The 14,058-nt window shown below is 29.6% G+C and overlaps 1 protein-coding gene across 3 annotated transcripts; it reads right to left on the bottom strand.

Moving 5' to 3' along the window:
• Positions 1–3,095: 3,095 nt before the first annotated feature.
• Positions 3,096–6,253, bottom strand: LOC118031139 (transcription factor bHLH99). 3 transcript variants are annotated; one of them, XM_035035472.2, is made up of 4 exons: positions 5,493–6,253; positions 4,878–4,983; positions 4,555–4,724; positions 3,096–4,286 (listed from the first exon to the last, which is right to left on the bottom strand). In XM_035035472.2, exons 1-4 carry the CDS (start codon positions 5,892–5,894, stop codon positions 4,173–4,175), a joined length of 792 nt encoding a protein of 263 aa, XP_034891363.1. In that variant the 5' UTR covers positions 5,895–6,253; the 3' UTR covers positions 3,096–4,172. The 3 variants fall into 3 exon arrangements, with proteins under 3 accessions (XP_034891363.1, XP_073265285.1, XP_034891353.1); XM_073409184.1 differs by having other exon boundaries at positions 3,096–4,290; positions 4,555–4,983; positions 5,493–6,248; XM_035035462.2 differs by having other exon boundaries at positions 4,555–4,983; positions 5,493–6,246.
• Positions 6,254–14,058: the final 7,805 nt, after the last annotated feature.

Here is a 14,058-nt window from a genome sequence, read left to right as displayed (position 1 = left end):
AGATAAAAAATAGAAGATTAAAGGGCTATAGAAAAAGGCTAGGTGTATGGGCCTGTGCTTGGTCCAATAAAAAAAGTCAAGCATGACAGCCTGATTTTTTTTTTTAAGGGTAACAGGTACACTGTTAGCTTTATTTATAAAAAATAAATGATATGATATCTGCTAGTTTAGATTTCAACCACCTCTAGTTGATAAAAAATCATGTTCTGAGTTTTTAGATTTTAAAAACTTATTTTTAATATTTTTTTTCAACTTGAAAAAACGTAATAAACATTCTCAAAATCACATTAAACCCACTGCTAAAACACCCTTCAAGGTCAAAAACCCAAAATTAAATAGAATGAAAAAATCGTTTTAAACCTCAATCTACTTTTTTTTAATAAAATGAAAGCTCAAAACACTTTGCTAACACTTCTCTCGGTAAAATGACATTAAAATCAATTTTTTTGTTATTAAAAAGTGACAAATCAAATTCCTTTTCTTTTCTCTCCCTTGTTTGGTATACTATAGATTTAAATCATGTTTCTTTTGATTGGTCTTTTATTCAATTTTGGAATTTCATTAAAAATTCTGGAATTTACAAGAATATACAAAGAAAAGAAAATATCAACATACAAAATAATATTAATATAACATGCACGGATGAGATCTAAAAAAAAAGAGTTTAATAACCAAAAAAAAAAACAAAACTGTTCATTAAACAGTGCTGTGCACCGTGAACTTAGACAAATGCACATAAATAAGCAATAAAAACAGTATTTTTCTAGGTGCATTGGATAATGTATAATATTAATCTTAGGTATTTTTTATTTATTTACGTGGATATTCAGGTCAGTTTGCGTGTATTTTGATTAATTTTATGGGATTTTAAAATTAATAATTATATAAATATTTAATAATCATAAAATTTATAAGATTCAAACTAATAATTTAAAAAAAAAATCTAAAATTTAACAAGTTGATTTCACCCTCCTTGTAATTATCTTCAGCGTCTTTTAACTTTTAAGTTCTACAGGTTGCTGGGTCGGAGTGTGGTCTCCACACCACGCAACATTTCAACTGATCAGATGATTTTCTCCCCTTTTTGTCTTCACCGTTGGACAAGAATATATATATTTTTTTGGTCATATAATTTTGCAGATATCAAATTCTAAAGAACGCATCATTTGAACAAAATAACTTTTTCTTTGGCAATCTTAATAGTACGGACAATGTATATAGTATTTTACTAGACAGAGGTAAATTTGATATATAGAATATTTTGAAATCAAATATTAAGGAATAAAATAAAAAATAAAATTTAATTAGAAAAAAAAAAAAAAAAATAATAAGGATCAAATTTCATATAAAAATAAAATAAAACTAAATAAAAAAAATGAAATTGAAGGAAAAAAATTAATAAGAAAAAGATTAAAAAATGAATAGCAATAAAAAATAAGGACTAAATTGAATAAGAAAAAAAAATAAAATAATACCTTTATATTTTAGCAATAAAAAAAAAAGAGAAGAAGAAAAATATTCACTCGAACCAACCAATATATGTAATGTACACATACAACATCACCGGAAAGATCATGGCAAAGCACTTTCAAAACCATCGTGGAAGGTAGCTTTTGGATTTGAAATGACCAACTATTTTTTTAAAAAAGAATAATATTTATGTTATGAAAAAAAACAAATTGCTTTCAAGCCAACTTGTTAATTATTAAAAAAATAATTTGAAATAAAAAAAATACTCCCGGTTATAATTTTGAAAATTTTTACTTGTAAGTGTAGCCTTTCCACTTGCTTACAAAAAATATAAAATGACCTAATTATACATAATCAACTTTTTAACACATTTTACTTTAAAGGACAACATAATTTCACACCATGCTTTTAAAATGTTGAAAAACTAAATTGTCTCTAGCCAATCTCATAACGGCTATTTGAACATGTAGATAAAATTGGATTATTCTAATAGCAAATTTATCAACTTTTATTAAAAAATAAAATAATAGTTATACTACTATGATGAATAGCAATATAAGATTAGAGATACAGTGAATTCACGTTAGCTTCTTTTATTATTATTATTATTATTATTTAGAGATACAGTGAATTCACGTTAGCTTTTATTATTATTATTATTATTATTATTATTTATATTAATTTTAATGCCACTTTTTTGTGCGGACAAATGTGCCATGAAAATTAAAATTCAGAACTTGAAACCCTGTCCACGTATGGACACGGCAGTCCTGTCTCTTGTTACCTCACCTCTCACAGATGACTTTATAGCTCTATTTACTCTGCAACTTTATACTTTATAGCCTTTCTTTGCAACTTTATAGCTTTCCTTTATACTTGTTTTTTATTCTTGTAAGAATTCGAATCTCTTTTGATTTTGACTTTTCAGGTTATGTCTTGTACTTTCACATTCACTATTTACTGTGTGTGATGCTGTTGTGAAATCATGTACGTGGTGGCTTTTGTTCGGGCAATTGGTATAAACTCCCTCTTTGTACTCCATATATATATATATATATACAGAAAAAAAAACAGAGAAAAAGTGCTTCAAGTATTAAAAGACAGTACACATTATAAAATATATTCGAAAAGGGCCTGGAAATTTGTTTATCTGCCCAGGTAAGTAAATCCCAGCTGTGAACTGTGGGATTAATTTTTGGTGTGAATCGTTGGAATGATGTAAACCCTTTTGTTAGCATTTCCAAGCCCTGAAAGGAGATTTGGAAAGCAAGTTTTTGTTTTTTTAATATAGTTTACTTGAAAAAATATTGAATTGATGTGTTTTAGTGTTTTTTCAATAGATTTAATGTATTTTTAAATAAAAAAATATTTTAAAATGATACATGCTTTATAATATCAAACACACATTAAACTGGAAATATATTATAACTAGTTAAAAGGATTGTAGAAGTTGCATGACAAATGATGAAAACATCTCAATATAGAGAAAAGAAACATATTTTTGTCATATTTAAAAGAGGGCATTTTTTTTATAAGCCAAAGCTAGCACAACTGTTATTAAGAACAGCTCCAAGAAGGAAAAGAGCCAGCGATTAAGGAGAGAGAGAGAAAGAAAGCAGAGCACAAGTGCAGAAATAAGAAAACAACATCAATACTGCAGAAAAATGACAACTACATCAATCTCAGAAACAAGACCATATAGCCTGTAATGATTTTACGTGTGAAAATTTGAAAAGATGTGTACTACTTAATTTGAGCTCGTCAACTCCAAAGTTTCCAGGCTAAAGTTCTCTCACCTAATTGTTTCCTTGACAGAAAGAGGAATCCAATAATTCACACACACACACACACACACACACACACTGTTTTCCAAATCTAAGAATCTCCAGCTTTTGTCCAATATGGGAGGAGGAACTCGAGACTGAAATCACATCCGTTGAAGGAAAAAGGAAATTATTCCAGTTTCGTAACAAAAGCTGAACGGGAACACTTGAATATCTGTGAGAAAGCAAGGGGCGCCATCATTCCAACTCTTAGGCATATATTAGTCCGCGACCCACAACGATGCATCCTTGGACCCGGGTTTTTTCTTCTGTTTTCGCTTTTAATTTGTGTTTTTCTTTTTCATGTTGTTTGTATTCTAGTGTTAAGCAACCACCCCGCCCCAAGCCCCCGGCCACAACACGCAAACAAAAAGCTCTTTTTTCTTTTTCTTTTTTGATAATAGAACAAGCATAAAGGTCCCTAATGTTCAGCTTAATTATAGACAGAAAGAGGTAGTAATCTTGCATGGCATTTGAACCAGTAGCTAGTGTGTCTAGAATGCTTGTGTTTTGGACACAAGCACAATGCCTGTGTCAATCCGGTCATGGATTTGAATACAAAAACAGATTTGGTGGTCTAGAAACATAGGCACTGTGGCAACCCCTTTGAGTTAATGTTGCTCCCCAAAGAAGATCCAATCAAACCAAGAGCATCCAACATCCAAACCAGTTCATAGTACACAAAAGCTCCTAGAGAACATAACCCCCCCCCCAAAAGGGTACGGCCGCCTATAAGCTAAGTTCCACTAAACTTGCCACTGTAGGTGAGGTGGAAAACAACAACATCACACATGATCGGTTGCCCTTTCAGGTTTAGGCAACCAATTAATAGAAATCATTATTGGTTTATGATATTGATAAAGGAGAGACTCATAGTCTCTATTCACTGCTAGGCATGCAATTGGATATAGCATCCTCTTGGATCCTACCCACAATCTCATGCACAGCTGCTGCAATTTCCTCGACTGAAGTCAATCTACACTCATCTTCAACCTGCCTCAAAATCAAAACACATGCAAGTTTCGATATTTAATTAGTACATGGACTTCTAATTTATTAAAGTAACAAGAAACTTATTCTATATATGCAATTTACTTCAGCTAAAAAGATCATTTGGCATCATTATACTTCATTTGGATTGATCAATGTACTCGTAACAGTAGATGTTAAAGAGTACAACCTCCTTTAAATATGGTTATCATTTAAAATCAAAAACCAATTTAAGTATCAAAAGAAGCAAGGAAAAGAAAAGATTACTAACCTTAACACTAAAAGAATAGAACACCATCTGACCAACAGTTGTTACATTTAGGTGAAGAGTATAAAGGCCAAGAGAGTGCAATCCAGTCACCATCTTCGAGAGCTGTTTTGGGTGTCTTCTTGATAGTATCTTGAGGTTTGCATGCCTTTCGGTCATTGTCACTTCAACATCTGCAATGGCAATTGGTCGCTTCTCAGCCAACATTGAATCAGTACTTGGTGATGAGTTGTTGCTGTTGCTTTGTTTATTAGTCGAACTGGCAGTGGAATACTGAGAAAAGGAGAAAAAATCCGAGAAGAGAGAAGAGCAACTGGAGTTTGTACCAGATTGCACTTTATTTACTTGCTTATGAGCTTCAAGAGATTGGGTAAGTTTCTCCAGCTCCTTCACAAAGTTAATGGCCCCACCTATGATTGATGCTTGATCTGGCTGCACTAATAAATAAAAAAACTAATCAATTATATGTATTCCATGAAATCAAATGAAGAGATAATAACCTCAGAAAGGTTGAAGATGATGTGAATATCCAGGTTGAGGGTCGACAAGTCCAAATCCTTCAAGTACAACATCTTTTACCCAGAGACATACTTTTCAAGGAAAAAAATCCATCAAACCTTGACAGAAAGTTAAATAAAGTTTTGCACCACTTGATCCCCAGGTGTTTCTCAATGCTGGGATGCATTGAGAAAAGCATTTTACCAAAAAGGTTTTGGTGGCTGTAAACAATTCCCCAAGGTCTCATGTCGTCTGTGAATGCAAAGCAAGACATTTTAACCTAAAACAAGGTGCCATACAAGCAGTTTTAAGTTTAAAAGAGTTTATCCGACAAAATGAAGTGGATCGGAATATCTCTTAATATTTTTTTGAACAGGGATTCAATCTTATTGATATGAAAAGAAGGGGAAAAAAAGGAAAGAAAGAAGAGAAAAAGGCCTTACCCTTTGAACATAAGAGGGAGGCATCATGGATCGAATCACAGTAAGATAGTCATTCATTTGCTTCCTCCTATTGCGTTCAACCTTAATGTGAGTCATCCTTTGATGTGCAACTTCCGCTTCATCTTTGATGCTTATACGACGCTGTCTCTTTCGCCGGCCTGCAGCATTACCTCCGGTGAAGAACCCGTCCTTGCAGGCACAGCTAATCTCTTGGGAGGAAGTGTTATCGGTGTCCCAGTTATTAGTTGGATGGAAATCAGATCCAATATTACTGATTGTTGTGTTTAGGGTTTCATGGTAATTAGCCTTTTCTCCTTCAAGACCAAATCCATGGATCCATGTTGCACCTAGTCCTAAAGTACTAGAGGGATCTTGTTGGAAAACAACAGTTTCTAATGCCATTTTCTCTCTCTCACGCTCTTTTACAGTAACATGAGAGCTAGAGACTGACAATAATATTGAAAACAGAGGATTCTTTCAACCTGGGAATTTAAGGCTCGAGTGAGCGAAAAAGAAGACAAGAACAAAACAACTTGAGAGGCTCAAGTGGTTCTTTAGCCTATTTTGTTCAATCCCGACAGATCACTAATAATTTGAAAGAACAATAAGTTTGTGGCTCTCTTCCAATTATGGTGGTCGTCACACAGTTCAGTGTTTTCTTTTGTAAGGAAAAAAAATATTCAGGCCTTGTCTACCAATATGCATTTGCGACAGCAAGTTGCATGACGGTTTTTGTATGTTGTGCTTGAGATATGATTCTCTTTCACTCACCAATCTGAAGTTAGAACTTGGAAGTCTTTTTTACTGGAAAGATTTGTTACCCTTGATTTTGTTTTGGATTTCAGTTGTGCCTTCCAAGTACCGACAAATTTTAGATTAATTGTATTTGGATGATAAATTTTAAAATTTATAATAAATATTTTATTTTTATTTTTTAATTATTTTTTACTCAGTTTATTAGATTTTTTAAAAAAATATATATATTTTTTACTAAATTTACTAATGGTTTTACCAACGGATTAAGTTCATCAATATATTTTAAAGAGTTAAAATATAATTACTGGAAATATCATTATCATTATTTAATCGTCAATGAAATTAAATATTTGATAATATTAAAAAAATCATTGATTAAATTACAAATGATTTGTTTTTGTCAATGAAATATCATATTCATTTATAGAAATATTAACAGAATAAAACATTTAATATTTTTTTGTTTAGCTTATTTTTTATTTGTAATTTCATCAGTGATTACATTACCCAAAATATAATTGAGAGAACAAGAATTATTGAGGAAACTCAAAGATTAATTGAAGTGATAAGAGACCACATTTCTTTTCATCATATATATTCATCAAATGCAAGTAGTCCTTAATAAAAAGATAATTAACATTATTATAAATCTGTCCCTTTCTTATCTACAAATTATCTTTACTGTTACATTGAAAAAACTTAAATCGACTTTTTTTGCTTAATTGATTAACAACCGAAAGTATGCACCAACCATTCAGAAATTTAAAATTATTTGGAAAACTGATAAATAGAAATACATATTATCAATATATTGTTACTATTATATTAATAATCTATTTTTTTTTATTAATTTCTTATTTTCATGGGTGGCTTCACACCATGTATCATAATTTGTAGTTAGTAACATCTATAGATTATGTATGGTATTAAGATTCTAATTAATCAAAGTTTATTAGTTTAATGAGTAATTGATGCAGATGAAAGAAGAAAGAGCAATATAAGCAATATAAAATTCATACAAAAATTCTAATTTAAAACTTTATTATTAAATATTTATCATCAAATAATTTATTAAAATATAAGTTAAACAACTTTATTTATATTTCTTCCAAGTCTATCTTGTAGAGCGAAAATTCTAATAAATAATTATGAAGCTATCCTAATAATCCCTAAAGTAAATAGAAAGAATAAAATTTTCAAGCACAATATTTTATTTTCTAAACTCAATAGAATAAATAATTAAGAAAATAAATAATTTCTTCAAAAAATATCTCTTGATAATTCTTCCCAACAACCTATTTTTTAAGTTCAAATTATTATTGTCTTCATCTCATGGATGTCTAGTCACCCTTTTTCTTTCTTCATTTTAGATATTGTAGAACAATTTAGATGTCAATGTCAATCCCTTCATGTTAAAGTTTGCATAAAAAATAGTAATTAATAAATCATTTCTCTTTAATGGGCTTCTAGAATAATAATAAAATACAAACAAATAACTTACTTCATCAATACGTGATTAGTTCATGTAGGGAATTTGTGTCGAAAATTGAAGGAAGAGATTGTTAATAATAGTGTACAACGGACAGTCTAAATTCATGTGGGACAATCATCTATTATATTATTGTGAATTATAGCCTTTAATATATTTTTAAAAATTGGATCCATGTTTAATTTATTCCTATATATATATATATATATATATATATATAAGGAAAGAAACAATTATGATTATTTTTTTCCATGTTTGGTACATGATAGTTGAGAAGGGGGGGAAATGAGGTTAACATTTAACCACAGAAGTGAGGTTAAGTGTTACCCTTCACTTACTTACCCTCTATTTAATTGGAGCATGAGTCCCCCTATTAATTAGTTTCATCATTTATTTATATATAGGTCCATATTACATCATTTTTTATTATATTTTAAAATTTAAATTAATCTATATACTTAATTAATACTTACTATCTTAATACTTTTTACACTCTCAAAACTTCATTCTTAACATTTGAGTTTTTAACCTCTCGTACCTAACACAAGCTAAGTTAAAAAAATAATATATATATATATATATATATATATATATATATATATATATATATATATATTAATAATTCCTTTACAGCAAGTTGCGTGAGCGAAGTTGTATGTTGTGATGAAAAGAGAGATGTTCTTTTTTATCTTATTTTTTCCACAAGTGTTAATATAATACTGAGAGAGCATATTTATGGATGATTTTGATTTTCTCTTGATTTTTGTTAGTCTTTTAATTTTCACCGTTTTAGATATAGGTGTTATCCTCATCCTCATCATATTATTATTATTATTATTATTATAAATAGAGGAAAAAATAGGCAAAAGACAAAGCAAAATGAGATGTAAGAGAAGCTGATAATTGTTTATTGTTATTATAAAACAGAGAAGAAGGCAAATGAGCTGCCTAAGCAAAAAACATAAGTAAACAAATAGTATTTCTTTCAACCTTTAATTATTTTAGTTTTAAATTACTTCACAATTAAATTTTTGTCGTTTTGCTTTAATTACTCTCCAAAATTTGTTCAAGAGAGGTAGAAGGTATTCATGTTGTTTTTATCTTGGGATGATGTCCACAAATCATAAGATACAAATGTAACATAGAATAACAGCGGAGTGAAAACGTCATGTTTTGAAGTTGATTTTCAAATTTAAATTGAACTTAATTAGGATGAAGTCCACGAATTTGAGGTTGATTTTCAGGAAAATATACGCGTGTGTGTAGTCTTCTAACATTATCCTGTTTTCGCTTTGCCCCTTAAAAAAAAAAAAAAACAATAATTCCTTCATGTACATCATGTGCTAGACAATATTCATCGCAACATGCATAAATAATTTTGAAAAGTCAAAATACTCTTTACAATAAAAAAGTAGATTTTTTAGACAAAAAAAATATATTCTCTAATTAAAATGTAGAAAGCAAATAATTATTACTGATACATGCTGGAGTATGAAGAGTTCATGCTACCCGAAAGTAGTATAAGTTATTATTCGCTATTTATATCATTCGTTTCGTATTGATTTAATGGGCAGGTCTGAATATATTTAATATCATTTGTATTATTATATGTATGTGAGATTCATTGAATAATGATTAGGAATTTTCTAGTTGATCTCTATAAGTGGCATTAATTATCCCTTTTTTAAAATCCTCTAGGGCATTTCTTGGGCAGTGTCTCATATGCATAACGTCTCGCCATATTTTCTCTGGCTAGTATTTAAATTGTACGAATATAATTAAGCTAGATTCTGTGATCAAAACTACTGTAGTATATGGTTGTTACGTTAATATCAAATCACATGAAACAAATTCATATCGTGACGACTATTTAATTTGTCGTTAATATGTTAATAATTTTCTTTTCCTTGGAATGGAAGTAACACCAGTCGTGTTGGTTGCCCATTAATTAAGCAATTGATAGGTATGTTTTTTCTCACTTATTACTAGTGTGTTTATGAATGTGAATATGATTAATTTTTAAAATATATTTTATTTATAAAAATATATTAATAATATTTTTTTATTTTTAAAAAATTATTTTTGAGATCAGCACATTAAGATAATTTAAAAACATCAAAAATATATTAATTTTTTAATTTTTTTATAAAATACTTTTAAAACGCAATATCAAACGCCCTCTACATCATAGGCTAAGCCTATATATATGAGGAAGTTGTGCTTTTACAAAGATGGAGAGTCCTGATCATATAACAATATCAATTTTAAACATGATATAGCTCCCATGCATGCACCCTCTCTTCTTCGAGATCCCTCAATATTTTGTCAAGTACTGTTTTCCCAGTAAAGTTTAACCTTCCATCACTTCCATGAACGAGATTCTTTAACGATTCGTGTATGATTTAACCAAATGGCTATAGAATATTGTGTTTTCAAACCGGTATTAGTAAAAGCCGCGGTTTAATTCTTTAAAGAGATGAAACTGCGGGTTAATTACTTGTTTCATGCAGGGTTAATTATTCTATGATATACAAAATTAGTTGATAGGCAGGCCATTCAAGCCATAGCATAGCTAGCACGCCTTGGATTCTGGTGTACCTATATATATTAGCTAATTTCCACGAATTTTAAGCTGTAATAAGACATTGGAGTTTGTTTATACGTGCGTGGTACATCTAGCCATGTTTTATAATAATAGTTTTAAGCGTAATGAGACATTATATGTAAGAATCAATCAGTCTGCTAGCTAACTCTAATTATTTGTGTGGACATGTACATTAAATATTATATATCATTAGTAATTATTTATTGATATAGAGAGACAGAACTGATAGCTTAGGGCATATTCATGTTTCTGATCGCAGCAAAATGTTAAAACTTTCCTTGATCGATTCTCAAAAAGAAAAGAAAACAAGCATATATTGGAAACATCGCAAGAGAATGAATGCTTTGGTCATCAAATAATTCCTACAATAATGATTTACTGTATATGACTATTTTTGTCATGAGTCTCTTTCTTTATGATTATTTTTGCCCCCTGGCCCCTTGATTAATTTGAATCTTTTCTAGTCTACGTCTTGATATAATATGAAGTTCACACTTCACTGTCGAATGTGTTCTCTTTTAACATTTTTGTGGATTAATCTCAGGCCAGTTTGTGTTCTTTCACACTGGATTTCTCTTTGGTCGAGTTTTGCGCAAACTTTATGTACTTCATCCTGCTGTTACTTTAATTTCTCCTGGCCTTCTAAATGTTTGTTTGGTAACGTAGAGTATTTTTTAAAAATATTTTTTGTATAAAAATATATTAAAATGATATAATTTTTATTTTTGATATTAATATATATATTAAAATCATCAAAAAACACTAAAAATATATTAATTTAATATTTGTTTTTCAAGTGAAACACTCCAAAAAATATAAGTTAAAATACCCTCAAACACTCAATAACCCTTAAAAAATATAAGTTACGTACGTATAATGCTTACAAGTTAGATTTTCGTTAATCTTCTTAAGTTTTTCTAAGCTATAGTAGCTCTCATTTAGACATTAATATCTTAATTTGTCATCTAATTGTATTTACATTGTTCATTATTTTTGGTTTCATGAAAATATTTTTCCTTTTAACAAGTTTAAACAAATATTAGCTCAAGATACATTATCCTCTCCTACACTTATACCGCCTCTAACTGTACCTATCATTTTTTTTTTTATCCCAACACCACTTACATCTATTGATCATCTTCAGCAAATTCTTGTTAAAAAGAAGTAATTAATACCACTACTTATAATTAAAAGGAAGTGGACATCAATTCTCAAACAAAAGAATCACACTGAATTTTGTATTAAATAAAATTTATAAAAAGCAATGAAGAATAGGAGAGAGAGAGAGAGAGAGCACCTGATGTTAAGGAAATGAGAGCAATAAATAAAGGATACTTTGGTGGGGGAATTATAATTAAGACAAACATTCCAATTTGCAAGACAATGAATATTTTAATTATTACAACCTTACTGTACTTCAACTTTATTCGCTTTGAAAATCGTGTTGTTTAGAATTTTATTTATTCTAAATGATATTTTTTAAAAATATATAATATTTTAGTTGAAAATATTTTTATATATTTTTTAATATGTTAAAGTTAAAAATAACTTTTTAAAAATAAAAAAAATTATTTTAATATATTTTTAAATAAAAATTACTCTAAAAATAACCACAATGCAATATATATTATCAGTGTGAATCGATTTCATATCATTAGTGTGAATCATTGGAAAGATGTAAAACTTTTTGTTAGCTTTTCCAAGCCCTACTCCTTCAAATTATATATAACCACAGCAAAGCAACATAATATTCGTCAACTTGTCTTGGGGGTGTTCACATTGCTAATTATCATCATAATTCGTACATGATTAAAACAGAAGTTAAATATTTTATTATACATATTTATATACTAATTAATAACTGATTGATACTTTGATAGAGATAGCTTTGGTTTTTTCTGTCGTTTCTTTAGAAACTTGGCGTTAATGATCTTGTTTTAGTTTTCCTTTTTAAAAGCACTTCTTTTAGATTTTTTTTTCCTCGCACAGTGCCACCAGTTCATTTCATTCTCAAAAAATAGATTATTTAACTTTGTGGCTACTAAAATAAACACCCGTAATAATTTTAATAAAGAAAAAAAAATATTATGTTTCGATATTCTTATGTGACGTTATGAAAAGTAAAAGGATAATTAATTTAAGAAAACAATATAAAAAATCAAAATTAAGAAAATAACAAAAATATACATTACCATCGACTATTCATGTACAGTTTAAAAAAAAGATTATTTATATTAGTTTCCTATATAATTATTCAAAAAAGGTGCATATATTACAACAAAAAAGTTTGAATGATTTCTTGAATATCACTTAAATCACTTATCTAAATAAAACAAGATTTTATTTTATATATATATATATATATATATATATATATATATATATATATATATATAATATATATATATATATATATATATATATAAACAAGAAGTGGAAGCTCGTGTGCCTAACCTTTAAAAATAAATGTCGGTCATTCAAGTAAAAGCCCGCGCGCGTAGCCCATGGAGTTTTTCTAAGACAATGAACAGCGCGTTGCCTGCTACGATAGTCTTCAGCCGCCTAGGCCACCTCTAGTGACCGAACAATCAAGGATTTTTGTCCTTGAAAGGGCAACAGTGGATGCACACTACCTTCTTGCAATTCTTATTTTTAATTTTAATTATCATATCACGCGGCGCCTTCTTGCAGAGAAAATCCGCAGCCGTACAAAAGAAGCTTTCAGCGGCGGGCAAAAAGAAAAATAAAAAAAAATGAAGTCCCATCAATTAAGCGTAATCAATTATTAAACCCTCGTCATTATGAGGACTGAAATTTAAGAGGGATTACGGCACCGATATTAGAACCCTGATCTGCTGGACTGTTTGTTTTCTGAATTATTGAACGTGATTAAAGGCTAGATTTGATTTAAGTTTGTCTCGTCTTGTGTAATTTGGAAAGAGTTCTTAAAATCGAGCCTAATCCTCAGCCACGCACGTCTACACACGGTTGCTTTGGCATCGCCGAGACAGGAACTGAAATGATGAGAGAAGGTGTCGGGAAGAGGACAGTAGAGTGCCTGTTTAACTATGTGTTCTCAAGGGGCTTTGAATGGGTTAGATAATTCCACCTGTACCCATGCACCTAGCTACTACACGTCTACCAAAATCCTTGTTACGAAACGTCACGGCTGAGGGCTGACCACTTCACATGCAGCTTGCCAGTCAACTTGCTAGAAAATGTTCCGTCCCGTGATGTCCATCCATACAGTACGAATTATACAAGATACCAGGCATGCTACCGCATTACATTTCATGAACCCCAGATACTATGATAGATTATGATAGATATGTAATTTAGATGATGAAAAATAAGTTGACTTATAATGATTCATAAAATTTATAGCCACGGTCATGAGATAAAATAATTTAATATAAAAAAATAAAAAAAAATATAGCATTTAATATTAAATTAAACCATAATTATGATAATGTACATGTTAATTCAAAACCAAAAAATATAGACACAACCATGAGCGGTTGCTTGAACAACATGTGTTATCTGCCTTTTTAATATTAAATAATATTTTATCTTTGATAAAATACCATATTGCCTTTATATAACTTGAAAATTACATAAAACATGATGAAAAGGCCAAAGAACCCCATAATGCAAGCTTAAGAAAATTTGATTTTAGGGGTATGAAGTCATCTTGCTATGTTATTGAAAGGGAAAAT

This window comes from Populus alba, chromosome 5 (assembly GCF_005239225.2).
Source record: "Populus alba chromosome 5, ASM523922v2, whole genome shotgun sequence".
Lineage (NCBI taxonomy): Eukaryota > Viridiplantae > Streptophyta > Magnoliopsida > Malpighiales > Salicaceae > Populus > Populus alba.
Note: the sequence above shows the minus strand (reverse complement) of the source record. Positions and strands in the feature narration are given on the sequence as shown.

Excerpts from the sequence above, each read along its gene's own strand:
- LOC118031139 (XM_035035462.2), bottom strand. The coding sequence starts at position 5,894 with ATGGCATTAGAAACTGTTGTTTTCCAACAAGATCCCTCTAGTACTTTA. Across the intron at positions 4,984-5,492 it reads CTCCCTCTTATGTTCAAAGG|CCAGATCAAGCATCAATCAT; the intron begins GTAAGGCCTTTT and ends TTATTAGTGCAG. Across the intron at positions 4,287-4,554 it reads TCTATTCTTTTAGTGTTAAG|GTTGAAGATGAGTGTAGATT; the intron begins GTTAGTAATCTT and ends ATTTTGAGGCAG.